This window comes from Rhinolophus sinicus, chromosome 5 (genome assembly GCF_057876585.1).
Source record: "Rhinolophus sinicus isolate RSI-liver-muscle chromosome 5, RSI-T2T, whole genome shotgun sequence".
Taxonomy (NCBI): domain Eukaryota; kingdom Metazoa; phylum Chordata; class Mammalia; order Chiroptera; family Rhinolophidae; genus Rhinolophus; species Rhinolophus sinicus.
The window spans coordinates 52433956-52447055 of NC_142505.1; the positions used below are offsets into that span (position 1 = coordinate 52433956).

General features: G+C 41.8%; 3 protein-coding genes and 1 long non-coding RNA gene across 24 annotated transcripts in view; 3 read left to right on the forward strand and 1 right to left on the reverse strand.

Moving 5' to 3' along the window:
- Nucleotides 1-5809, forward strand: part of LOC109443595 (monoacylglycerol lipase ABHD6) — a 67546-nt gene extending 61737 nt beyond the window's left edge. For 7 of the 8 annotated variants that reach the window (XM_088798522.1, XM_019724146.3, XM_019724145.3 and 4 more), the window contains 3 exons: nt 1899-1975; nt 2634-2712; nt 3175-4313. In XM_088798522.1, coding sequence (XP_088654648.1) covers nt 1899-1975; nt 2634-2712; nt 3175-3231 — 213 coding nt within the window. In that variant the 3' untranslated portion in view covers nt 3232-4313. Of the gene's footprint in view, nt 1-1898; nt 1976-2633; nt 2713-3174 lie in introns of all 8 variants that reach the window. The other variant, XM_019724147.3, reaches the window with a different exon arrangement.
- Nucleotides 3341-5809, forward strand: HTD2 (hydroxyacyl-thioester dehydratase type 2). The gene is given in 2 exon segments (XM_074313189.2): nt 3341-3784; nt 3787-5809. Coding segments are annotated over 2 exon segments (609 nt in total). The 3' UTR covers nt 3952-5809.
- Nucleotides 5810-7880: 2071 nt separating this feature from the next.
- LOC141567239 (uncharacterized) lies at nt 7881-8329 on the reverse strand. Its single transcript, XR_016021310.1, has 2 exons — nt 8190-8329; nt 7881-8094 (listed from the first exon to the last, which is right to left on the reverse strand). It is a non-coding gene; the product is annotated as an uncharacterized LOC141567239 (long non-coding RNA).
- Nucleotides 8330-10585: 2256 nt separating this feature from the next.
- Nucleotides 10586-13100, forward strand: part of PXK (PX domain containing serine/threonine kinase like) — a 67759-nt gene continuing 65244 nt past the window's right edge. For 8 of the 14 annotated variants that reach the window (XR_012489719.2, XR_012489720.2, XM_074313180.2 and 5 more), the window contains exon 1: nt 10587-11403. Coding sequence is in view for 12 of the 14 variants with exons in the window: in XM_074313180.2 (XP_074169281.1) it covers nt 11302-11403 (102 nt within the window). In the remaining 2 variants the exon portion in view is untranslated. Of the gene's footprint in view, nt 11404-13100 lie in introns of all 14 variants that reach the window. The other 6 variants (XM_074313184.2, XM_074313178.2, XM_074313183.2 and 3 more) reach the window with 2 other exon arrangements.

Here is a 13100-nt window from a genome sequence, read left to right on the forward strand (position 1 = left end):
TTGCCCATTGCGAAGATATGTGATCTGTGACTTACACTAAAATGTAAATCAGCACACTACTTTCTTTACTGAGAAAGTCTCCTTAGGAAAAATACTAAGCTGAACTAAACAGTGTGATTAGTGATTTATTGATTTACATTTTGATGTATCTCCTTATTATGGACCAGCACTTTGAGCAGTCCTGTTTTAACATTCACTTGAAAACGAGTTTTGAGAGAGAACAAAGGTGATTTTTCAGGAAATTATTTCTTGATTCATATATTCTGTCAAATCAGAATCTGCTAAGCGTCTCATCAAAATTAAAAACTTATTCCACAAAGAGTTGGTTAAGAGGATGAAAAGACACATAAAGACCGGGGAAAATTATTTGCAAACCACATATCTGACAAAGGATTAATACCTAGAATATATAAAGAGCTCTCAAAACTCAGTAGTAAAAAAAACCCAAACAGTACAATTAAGAAAATGGGCAAAAGACATGAACAGATATTTCACTAAAAAGGATGTACAGTTGGCAAAGAAGCACATGAATGAAAAGCTGTTCAATATCATTAGCCATTAGGGAAATGCACATTAAAAACACAGTGAGATACCACTGCACATCTAGCAGAATGACTGAAAGAAAAAATCGTGATAATAAATGCTGGTGAGGATGTGGAGAAACTGTCACTTATACATTGGTGGTGGGAATGTAAAATGGTACAGCCTCTTTGGAACACAGTTTGGCAGTTTGTTAAACTAAACGTGTACCTACCATACAACCCAGCAGGTGCACATCTGGGCATTTATCTTAGAGAAATGAAAACTTAATATTCACACAAAAGCGTGTATGTGCATGTTCATAGCAGCTTTATTTGTAAGCAACCCAAAATAGAAATAAGCCAGATGCCCTTCAATGGGTGTATAAACTATAGTACAGTCATACCATGGAATATATTCAATAATAAAAAAGAACAAACTATTGATACAACTTGATCAAATCTCCAGAGCATATGCTGAGTAAAAAAGCCAATCCCAAATGGTAACATACTGGGTGATTTCATTTCCATAATGAAATAACATAATTGTATAATCTGGAGAAAGATGAGTGGTTGCCTGGGGTTAAGGATGTGGGGAAAGGGTGGGTGTGACTAAAGGGGTAGAAGGAGGGCCCCCTGGAGATGGTATCACTCTTTACCTTGATTGTGTGGTTACATGAAACTACCTAGGTGGTAAAATTGCATAGAACTATGCACACACACACACATATACACACACACACACAAATGAGTGGATATATCACTGGTAAAATCTGAAAAAAACTAGTTTATCAATTTCAGTTTCCTGGTTTTGATATGGTACTATAGTTATATAAGGTGTTGATAGGGGTAGGGGAGCTGGGTAAAAGGTGCATGGAACCTTCCTTTACATTTCTTTGCAATCTCCTGTAGCTCTAATTTTTCAAAATAAAAAGTTTAAGGAAAAAATCTGTATGTTTTGTATATCAAGTATAAAACCTGGTTCCTGGGGATATAGCTATAAACAAACAGAGATGGCCTCTGTCTCGTGAACTAATAGTCCTGGTTATTTTTAGTAGGAAACCACATTTCCTACTAAATTAATGGCAAAAATGGTGAGTCTTATGAAAGAGGAAGTATGTGGGTGTTGTACATGGAAGGACATAGCAAGTGACTGAGCTTAGTCTTCGGGAAGGAACAACTTAAATGAAGACTTGAAGGGTGAAGAGTTACAGGAGGAACATTCAAGGCAGGGGGGGAGTTGTAAATAAGCAGGTCCAGTAGTCCAGGACCATTAAATAAAATACTGCTTTTTTGGAGGAGAAAAGCAATTGACAGGATTAGTTACTAGAGTCTAAGACTAATGATGATAATAGTCTAATAGCATTATTCCACACTTAGGTTGGTGCTGCTTTACCCGTGGACATCCTGACCTACGAAGAAAAGACTTTGTCAGCCATCTTGAGAATATGTAGCAGGTACGGCAGACAGTGGAACATTCTAGTATAACAGAGCAGAGAGACAAATGGAGAGATAGAGCAGAAATGCTGTCTTTGAATAAGAAGAGCTTTGTCATTGTGAACTCTGATTAGCTTTTGGAAGTTTAAACTGGGGAGAATATGAACATTCATTCAGTAAGAATTTACACTTGAGAGAGCAAAACTTGGGATTTGTTTACAACTGTGGTGTTTCCCATTGACAGTCATGGTTGCAAACTCAGAAATACCAGGCGTGCCAAAAAAATGTATAGAACTGGACACTTTGGCCAACGTTGCTCAAGCAGTAGTTTGCCATAATGAGAGGTGTCTGGACGCTGATGGTAACCACTTTGAGCACCTCTTGTAATTGCAGAAGTCAAACGTGACTTGTATTCATTTGTTATTGGTATATATTAAGTTTTACTATTTTAATACAGTTTTCTTGTCTTAAAATGTGTGTACATTTGTTTGCCACCCTCTGTATATATTTTAAAAACATTCTTAATTGAGGTTCATGTTTTTGCTGCCTACGATAACATATTATCCTCTTACTTTTAAAGTTTTCTCATTTATATGAGGTTTTCTGGACCATCACAAACAAAAGAGCTAGGGAGATGTTGCAGGGACAAATCTTTATGCTTCTTTGATTTTTCCGCAGTGGCCTTGTCAAATTGTGGAGCTCTTTGACCCTGTTAGGATCCTATAAAGGCAAGAAATGTGCTTTCAGAGTGATGCAGGTAAAGGCTGTTCCTTCACATATTCCGAACGAGGCTGAGTAGTGGATCAAACTGCTTTTTAACGTGTGTTCCATTTTTGTGCTTGCATAAACCTAGTATGGTTAACATTATCCACCTTGCAGGAGGAGGGTGGGAATCCACGACTTCATTGCTTCCAAAAACATGAGACAAAGCACTTAGGTTTTAGATTGTATGAGAGGAGTTTGGGGATAAAATTTGGAATTCTTGTGGAAAAGTCTTAACTTTTCATTTATTGCTTCATGGCTAGTGCCTTATGTATTGGAATGCTCTTTTTGAGCTTATCATGACCACTTGCTTATCTAAGGCTACCTCTTAGGATTCTCATTAAAATGCTACTACCTCAGCTTGTCTTGTCCTATAAAACTGGATGTTTCTGCATTGCCCTGTATTTCAGTGCAATTTTCTCCTGATACTGCGTTAATGTTTTTCTTTCTCTTACAGGTTTCTCCGTTTCTCCTTGCATTATCTGGTAATAGTAGGGAACTAGTATTGGATTGAATAGTCTTCAATTTCAGAAACATTCCTCCGCTCTCAGAAGTACTTTTTGATGCCAGCATAATGTTTGAAGACTGAAGCAGGGTAAAAACTCTTGTTGAGGGAGCTGAAGATGTTGCCAGTAATTTCCAGCCATCTTTGGTGGGGTGGGCTTCGGAGGAGAATCTGCCTGAACCAACCCGTGCTAAGCAGGCAACACTTGCAGCATTTGCACATCAGAGTTGGAGACCGGGCTGAACTCAGCAGGGCCTTCACACAGAGGGATGTAGTTACCTTCTCAGAATTAACAGGGGATGTCAATCCTTTGCACTTAAATGAAGATTTTGCAAAACACACCAAGTTTGGAAAGACAATTGTACATGGAGTTTTGATCAATGGACTTATTTCAGCTCTCCTGGGTACTAAAATGCCCGGGCCAGGCTGTGTATTTCTTTCACAGGAAATTAAGTTTCCAGCTCCTTTATATGTTGGAGAAGTTGTTTTAGCTTCGGCAGAAGTGAAAAAGCTGAAGCGGTTCATTGCTATTATTGCAGTGTCATGTTTTGTAATAGAAAGTAAAAAGACTGTTATGGAAGGCTGGGTCAAAGTTACGGTCCCAGAAGCTCCGTAATCCTGAAATACGTGTTTAAAGATGCAAGTTCAGGCATCAGTGTTACCATTACTGAAGAGACTCTGAGGAAAACACGGATTGCTGCTCTTCGACAAGGAATGGCTAACACCTAGCAGCCTATATTGGGGGAGGGGCAGAGGTAGAGAGGTGTCATGTGCACTTTCCAGTTTGGCTTATGCTTCACACAGACTTGAGTATATTTACCTGTCTGGTTTTTTTGTTTTGTTTGTTTGTTTGTTTTTAATTGAAAAAAATACTGGAAAGGTTATTTAGCTAAAGGTTCTACTTTTAGGATTTCAAACCTAGTTAGATTTGCGTTTGGATAACACAAATCTACCTATATCTATACAGAATAAGTTTCTCATTGAATTTATAACTAGCTAGCATTTAATTATTGAAGGCAGCAATAGAAGTTGAGTCATCTTTGAACACTTGTCTTTCACCAGTAAACATTCTTGGATACTGTTCTTTAGCAGTTTCTGGGTCAGAGTTTTTTGTACTTTGTTACTGTTACATGAAGATGACATCTTGCCTAACCTTCAAGTGGTACTTGCCTTTCAGATGTGCAGATTTGGACTCAGTTATATAAGCTCTTGGTTTAATCTATAAAATGGAGATAATAACGCCTACCACACAGGATTGTTGGAGATGATACAAATAGCAAAGCACAAGGCCTAACCTGTAAATAGTAGCTACCACTATTCATTCTCCTCTGTGAATGAGGTTAGAGGTTAAAGCTAACTGGCCCACAGGTAAGCAGGCCAGTCTTTCAGGATGTTAGCCAATCTCTTGGTATTCTAAACATGGAACAGATCTGAAATGCAAAGTTTCTATTTTAGTAATCCAGATTATGTTCTCCTTTCCTTGAAAGTATCGTGGGTTCCCCCTTTATATAAATAATCTACGCTTATTTTTTAAAAAAATTATAAGAAAAAGTATAAGGAACACTGGAGGCCAAGTTCTTAAGAGTTGAGAGGTACTGACAAGGTAATGTGCCTAATATGCTAGTATAAAAAGGTCGTCTGCAACATAGCTAACCCTTTTAAAACAAGAATCTCGAATGGAGCATAGATGTGGTCTGCCTGTGCTGTGGTTTTAGATAGTGGCTCTGACCACAGCTAGATGCTTTGACCAGAAAGGTAAGATCAAGTGTAATTAGTTGGATCAACCTACGTTTACTGGAAAAAGGTTTTTCCTCATGTCAGTGGATCAGTAGTTAGATTTTTAATTTATTTTTTTACATTAAGGGGATCAGTTGGATTGCTAGAATTATTCTAGTCACTAGAGGGCAGTGATGCATATAAAGTGAATATTTTAAACCTAAATATTGTACTATAGTTTGTGAGTGAGATGAAAATAACCAAAATCAATGTGAGAAGCAAGGGTGCCATTCTCACGAGAGTGTCAATAGGCAGCATGTGCAGGCTCAGCTCCACCTGATGAAGGCTTATAGGTAAAACACATGTTGAAAATGTGATAGAACATTGAGAAAATGGGGAACTTGCCCAAAATATGGACGTGAAGCCATATTCAGGTTCTACTCCTATAGAACTCATATCCTGGGACTTAGCAGCAGTATTGAAGAATTGCTCCATAAACAGAGTGTGTGGGGTATGGTCTACTACTAATAGCTAACCATTGTCAACCCAATACATTTTAATTGAAAAAAAAATACCAATAGCTACCATTTTTTCAATACCTGATGAGCCAGTTTTCTACATTAGCTCTAATCCTTGACACAACTTTGTGAAATTATATTGTCTCATTTTATAGGCAAGGAAACAGACAGTTGCTGTGTGACTTGTGCTACGTACAGCTAGTATGTAGTAGAGCTGGGATTCAAACAGTCCTGCCTGGCTCCAAAGCATTTTTTTCCATCATACTGTGCGTCTTCTAATGTTACTATGATTAGAGCACTGTCAATTTCTATAATAGTATCTTGTTATGTGACATTAAAATATTTGGAACATGTCTATAATTTTTTTAATATTCAGAATGTTCTAGATCTTACTCCCTGCTACAGGGAATTCCCTGTAGCATTTTCCTATATATTATTACTTTATGGCTTCCACGCATACCTATTGCCTACCCTTTTCCTAAGTTGACATTTGGTGATTATTTGTCTTCAGAGTAGAATTATTGAAAAGGTTATTCTAAAGATGAAAAATTATGCGCAGGCCAAGTATGGTGGGGAGGGGAAGATGTTAGATCTGGCCAACAGCTGATTTATACCGTGGAACTCAAAAGTAGTTTCTCAATAAGCTCATTTCCTTTTTTTTTTTTTTTTTTATTGGGGAAGGGGAACAGGACTTTCTTGGGGAACAGTGTGTACTTCCAGGACTTTTTTCCAAGTCAAGTTGTTGTCCTTTCAATCTTAGTTGTGGAGGGCGCCATTCAGTTTCAAGTTGTTGTCCTTTCAGTCTTAGTTGTGGAGGGCGCAGCTCAGTTCCAGGTCCAGTTGCTATTGCTAGTTGCAGGGGGGGCAGCCCACCATCCCTTGCGGGAGTCGAACCGGCAACTTTGTGGTTGAGAGGATACGCTCCAACCAACTGAGCCATCCAGGAGGCAACTCAGCTCAAGGTGCCTTGTTCAATCTTATTGCAGGGGGCGGAGCCCACCATCCCTTGTGGGAGTTGAACCGGCAACCTTGTGGTTGAGAGCCCACTGGCCCAAGTGGGAATCAAACCAGCAGCCTTTGGAATTAGGAGCACGGGGCTCCAACCACCTGAGCCACCGGGCCAGCCCCCTTTTTTTTTTTTTTAAAACGCTCCCTAGGTGTCATGGTCTATGATTTCTGTAAATCAAAATGTTAAAATAGATAAGTAGGCAAGAAGTTAGTGATACTTCTCTGTGACTTGTTATTCTTACTAAGTCAAGAGTCTCAAACCACTGATGCTTGCTGGCTGTAAGGAAAAATGATGGGTTGGCTGTTTCATTTTGAACTATTTGTGTAGAAGCTGCTGGAAGGAATGACTCTTCCAATGAAAGCATGGGTGACCCTCAAATTAGGAAATCCTCTCCCAGATAACTGAGAGGTGGCCTTGACTATATGAGGTCACACATGGAAGTGACTACAAAAGTACTGACTAAAATAGGCCAGATCATACTAGCGCTTTCCACATAGGGGCATTATAAGTCTGCAATTCTTGCAATGTTTGATTGCCACGGAAAGATATACTCATCTTAAGCAATTTCAGCTTAATGTACTGGAAAATTGCTTAACAGATTTTCATATTCTATTAGAAACATCTCCATATTGGTGAAATGCCACTCATTTCTTTTTCTGAGCAGCAAATCTTGAGTAACAACAGGGAGACAGCCTCACCACAGCCACCATTCATTTTGTGGACTTGACTTGTGTATTCACCTAGAAAAAGAAGAAATTGCCAAATGCACACCAGGTACCTCTTAGGTAACTACAGGTTTTCATTTTGTGCTGAATTATTAGTCATTTTTCTTTTATGTTCGTAGAGTATGATTCAGAGACCAATTTACTCCCAAAGAAAATTGCTATTAAATTACATCTATTGTTTTTATATTAAAACATACTCTACCAAGGGTTGACTGTCACTGAGCAGCTGTACCACTCTGAATGCCTCATGTGTTGCCATAATTTATTAACTGGCTCTATCTGAGTTGAATGGGAGCACTGTGGAATTACTCTTGGGCTGCGTATTACTCTTGACTATCTCTAGGGTCCCAGATGTTTCACTTCCTTTGTTCTTGGCTTTTCTTCATTTGGATTACAAACACAGCAGACAGAAAAATTCTCAACATCTTCAGTGAAATTTTGGGTTTGAGCAATGTAACCAACTAGAAGAAACCATTTAAGTTCAAAATCACAAGAAAACCCAAGACTAATGTTGACACTACACAAATAGAACAGGATTAATAGGCCCCACAGTCGATTTCTAGGCCACAATCAATTTCTGGGGTGGCTCTTAGCTCAAACACAGTTCATAGGACCTTATAAACCCTGGGGAAAGTTCCTCTGCAATGTGATGGACAATATCAACATGTTAAGGGAAAAAGAATGACCAAATTTGAGTTGAATTTTATTGTTTTTCTATGCAGATCATAATATTTAAAGAAATACAATCATTTTGGGTTGGGAGGTGATGCTGTTTAGGAAGCACTGAGTGTTTCATAAGCTTCTGATTTGATTTGTAGAGCAGTTGCCAGACCTAGAAGCATCCTCACTAAAACTCATTATCTTCATTCAGTCTGGCCAAACATCAAGTTGTTAGATAAGCAACCTGTAGGCCAACATACAAGAAGATAAATATTTTTTTTGCCCTGCTATCCCTGAGTAGTAGTGTATGTGGCAAAAACTAAGATACTGAATGAATACTTCATTAACTTTACCCAGACAGACTGGAAGCAGAGCTGATTTGATTCAGCTCAGCTCTGCTTGAGGAGGGTTTCCCCACATTCAGTGTGAGCCACCTCAAAAGCCAAGCTGTTGAGGCTGTTCCGTGAGGTTTGTGGCCTGGTCTCCAGAGAATCTAGGGGTCCAGTTCAGTCCAGGATCCTCAGAGGGTCACTGACAAGGCACTGATTTGGGAAGATGAAAATGAAATTAAAAGACACCATAGAATCTATTCTGAGTTTCCAGAAAAAGGGAAAGTGGATTGAGTTACTCTCTGGCTTCATTCCATTACTTACCTGATTTCTGACTTTCAGTTTCCTTTTCCTAGTAAGGAAGACTAGACAAGGTTATTTTATGACCTTTGCAACTCAATGTATGGTATTTTTCTCCCTAATTATACAAGTAAAATATCTTCATTAGAGACATTTTGAAAAACAGCAAAGCATAAAAATCGAAAACACCACTTAAAGACCCTAAGTTAATATTTTGGTGTATCTCCTTTTGGTGTTTTCCCTATTAAATATATTTTAAACTAGGGGTCATACAAATGCATATACAGTTGACCCTTGAACAACACAGGTTAGGAACACTGAACCCCATGCAGTCAAAAAATTCACATGTAACTTTTGATTCCCCCAAAACGTTAACTATAATCCTCCCTTGGTATGGGTAGGTTGGTTCCATGACCCCCACCATGGATACCAAATCTTCAGATGCTCAAGTCCCTTATATAAAACGGTACAGAAGAATGCATATAGCCAGCCCTCCACGTCTGCAGATTCCCATCTGTGATCAAAAATACTGTTTTTGATCTGCAGTTGGTTGAATCTGCAGATGCGAAACTGGGGATACTGAGAGCTGACTGTATATGTATTTAAAAAAATCTATACATAAGTGGACCTGCACAGTTCAAATGCATGTTGTTTGAGAGTCAACTGTATTGCTTTTTTCCCCCACTTACTATTACATCAAGAGTATATCCCAACATTATTAGTCTTTGATTTTTAATGATTACAAAATATTCTATTTATGATCGTACCATGATTTGTTAAATTTCCTTTTGTTAGATACTTATCCTTGCATGCAGTGGAAATATATTTCCACTGATCTCTGATTATTTCCTTAGGATACCCTCCTAGAGGTGGAATTACTAGAGGAGAACATTTTCAAAGTCCTTGATATGTATTGTCAAATCCCAGCTCCTAGCACCAGGACTATTACGTGGTAAGTACTCAGTAAATAATTGTTGAATGAATAAATGCCCTCAGGAAGGTTGGACCAATTTATACTCCCACTAGCAGTATGCAAGAAGAGCCTTGTCTTGGCCAGCCCACATGATAGTAATGATTGAAGCAGAATTTGGGTGTCTGTGATTCTGGCAATGAAATAATCCACTTGCCTTCAAGAAATGAAAATAAAAAGTTGAATCCTCCCTAAGTGATATATGGTTTTGTTTTAATAGACTGCTGCTTTTAAACATGCTGGCAAAAAAAATGGAATGCAGGAAGAGTTCTGATTATTTTAGGACTGAATCATGAAGTTCCATGTTTCTCTCTTCACATCTCTATTCAGTGGGTTTTGGCCTCTAAGTCAGTTTGTCAAGGCTGCTTGGCCACTTGGGGTTGCCCAACAATCCCATTAAGCTTGAGATCTGGAGAGGGTGCCCTTTAGATACTGTCCAGACCTGTGATGTCAAATTTTGGTGCTGGTGGTAGTGTTTCCAAGAAACTCTGTTCTCTTGTTTTCTGAATGTAGAAATTTAGGGCAGAAACATTTAAGAGTTAGAAACCTTCCCTTCTGTGAACTGTAGAGGAAAAAGGAAAGTAATATTGTTTGAGCTTTTATTATGTGCCAGGCCCCTTTCCATCGTATTGCATTCTTCATACCAAACTTTCCATACAAGTATTAGCTCCATTTTGCAGATGGGGAGGTAGGCTCAGAGAGGGTGGGTAACTTATTCAAGGTCACACAGCTGGTAAATGCCAGAGCCCTGGATATCCTGGTCATCTAATTTCAAGTCCAATTCTCTGCATCATCTTAGGATGCTTCCCTGAGAAAGTGTGGTGTGGGTGGGATTTCTATGTGTGTGTGAGTGTGGGTTGTAAGGAGTGCCAGGATTGCAGCCTTGGGCTCAGGCAGAATGTGGGCACAAAGTTTTCTGGCTCTGGGTTTGAGGTTCTTGGAGCTGGTACAGTGGGACTGAGGACCCCAAGTCTGAGGGATCTTGGTTGAGGGTTCTCAGGGATGAAAGCCTTGTGGGCTGAGCTAAGAGCTGGGGCCAAGGGAAGAAGCTGGGAGTCCCTGGACCAGTGCCCAGTTTCTAAGGCCACAGTTCAAAGAGCTTGGGTCTGAGGGTTCTGGAGTCCAGTGGCTCCAACTGTGGGATCTAATTCTTAGGGCCCAACTCTTAGGTTCTTGGATCTGAAGGATGAAGTTCAAAAGTTCCTGTTAAACCTGAATCTGAGGGACTTGTTTGAGAAAATCTCTGGGTCTGCAGGGTGCAGATTGAGGGTTCCAACTTGAAGGCCTTTTTTCTGGGTCTTAGGGTCCTTGGGCCTGGGAGGCCTAGGTGGGAAAGGTCCAGCTGTAAAGGTCTCAAGTCTGCAGGCCCAGCTTCTGAGGTCCTAATGTGAAAAGCGGAACACTGAGAATCTTCGTTTGGGGATCTTTGGGCCTGAGGGTTCCTGGATCGCAGGACTCAGGGAGCGGTTTCTTCGGATCCGAGGATCTCTGGAGGTGATGGCTGATGGCGTAGGGTGAAGTGTCCCCTGATCTGAGGCTCCGTGCTAAGGGTACCTGGTCTGCGGTGCGGCTGCGAGGACCTTGGAGGAGCGGGTCCAGGGCAGCGGCGAATGCGGAAGTTTGGCGCTAGGACCTCGCGGGAGGCAGCAGAGCGAAGGGCAGCCAGTACTGACAGCGACCGCGGCGGGGACGGTCGGCGTTAGGACCCCGCGGGCCCGGCGGATGGTGGCGGCGCGTGGGGCGGCGCGTGTTGACAGCGGCGGCGGCGGCGGCAGAGCCCGGCGGGCGGCGGGAGTCGGCTCCTCTGGTTCCTGCCCCTGGTCCCGAGGCGGTGGCGGAGGGGCGTCCCGGGATGGCCTTTATGGAGAAGCCGCCGGCCGGCAAGGTGCTGCTAGACGACACGGTGCCGCTGACAGCAGCCATCGAGGCGAGCCAGACCCTGCAGTCCCACACGGTGCGCGGCCCGTCTGGCGGGCGGGAGGCGCGGGGCGGCCCCGGGCCGCGAGCGGGCTGCGGACAGCCAGGCAGGGTCGCCGGGGCGGGGACCCAGGCAGGGGTCGGCAGCCCAGGCCGGGAGGGCTCTTGGGTGGCGGTGGTTCTGGGTCTGGGCCCCTGGGGCCCAGGCGATCGCTGAGGTCCGGAGGGGTCGAGGGTGGGGATCGCAGCCCCGTGGGCCAAGGAGTGGGAGGGGCTCGGCGGTGCCCTGGAAAGGGACTCCGAGTTGGGGGAGGTGTTGGATTCCCGCGCCCCCCGGGGGCCGGCGGGGTAAACAGACCGCTCTGGACCCTCTCATCCACTTCTGCCTGTCGCCAGCCTCCTCTTTAGGGCTGCTGAGTTTCCCTCCTTTCATCTGGGGATGAGTGGCGGGGATGTGGGTGTGCCGGGCCAAATGGAAATGACTTTAGAGCCTACTCGTTGGGGTAGCAGAGTGAAAGTGGCTGGGGTGCAGCCCCATTTCCAGGTCAGCTGCTTGGCCCAGGCTTGGGGAAATCGTGAGGGAGGCAGTCTGGGGTCCTGCTGAGGCAGGTGTATGTATGAATCTACTCCTTCCCTCCTCTAATCTGCTATTGAGTGGACCGTTGTAACATTCATTTGAGTTTAAAATCCACTGGAGTAGCATAAAGGAGTAATAGATCCTCACAGTAAACACAGGCAGAGTTCATTTCTATAACATATACTGTCTTTTATGTGGCTTTAAAACCACAGTTATTTTCATTTGCCTGTATTTTTTCTGAAAAAGCACACTATGCATTATAATTTACAAGTAATAAATCCAGGAACCAGTTTAAAAACAAAAACAAAAACAAAACAAAACAGGAGCTGCCAGCCAGTGGGACTTTGGGAAATAATGAATGGGGAGAGAGAGATTCCTTAAATTGTAGTGTTTTGTTAGGTGATGAAATCAGATTCCAGCTCAGAGGCTTGTTTGTTTACCATTGCAGTGTGTTTGGGGTTCATCATCTGGAGGCTAATGCCCCACAATCGCCTTCTGTTTCTGCTTTTGTCCAAGCTGTTCTGATGACTTCAAAGAGACCTTTTATTCTGTTGTATTAAAGTGGGACTTTTAGAACCTCAGTTTCCTCTTCCGACAGCCATGCTTTGTAGGGCTTGGATTGTTCAAAGTGTTCATTTCCAGTTAGGAAATGATATTTTTAAAAAGTGCATTTTATTTCCTTGTGCTATCTTTAATTCTGTTCTATGGACTTGGGACAAGGCAGTGTATAGGACAGAATTTGTTAAATCCTCTGTAATTTGTGCTAAGGGAGTATGCGTTAAGGGTTGAAATTTAGGTCTGGGAGTCAAGAATAAATTCTGCTATTAAAATAGATTTTTGACTTGACTGATGCAAGTGAATGTTATAACCTTTAGGGAGTGGGGTTGAGTCTTTTAGGTATATTTTGTATTGAGAGTAAAGAGAGATGTTTATAAATGTTCACAGACCACTTCTTCCAGGAAGCATTCCATGATGGCCACTACCCCAAACCATGTGCTCACTTCCACCTTAACATTGATCAGTTTATTCTGTAATTACTTCTGTAGTATTCCTCTCCATTAGGCTGTGAGAGGAGGACATTTCTTGTTCATTTTTGGGTGGGTCCCAGTCCCTGGCATCTGATAGGATTTCATATGTGTTTGTTGAATGGATAAATA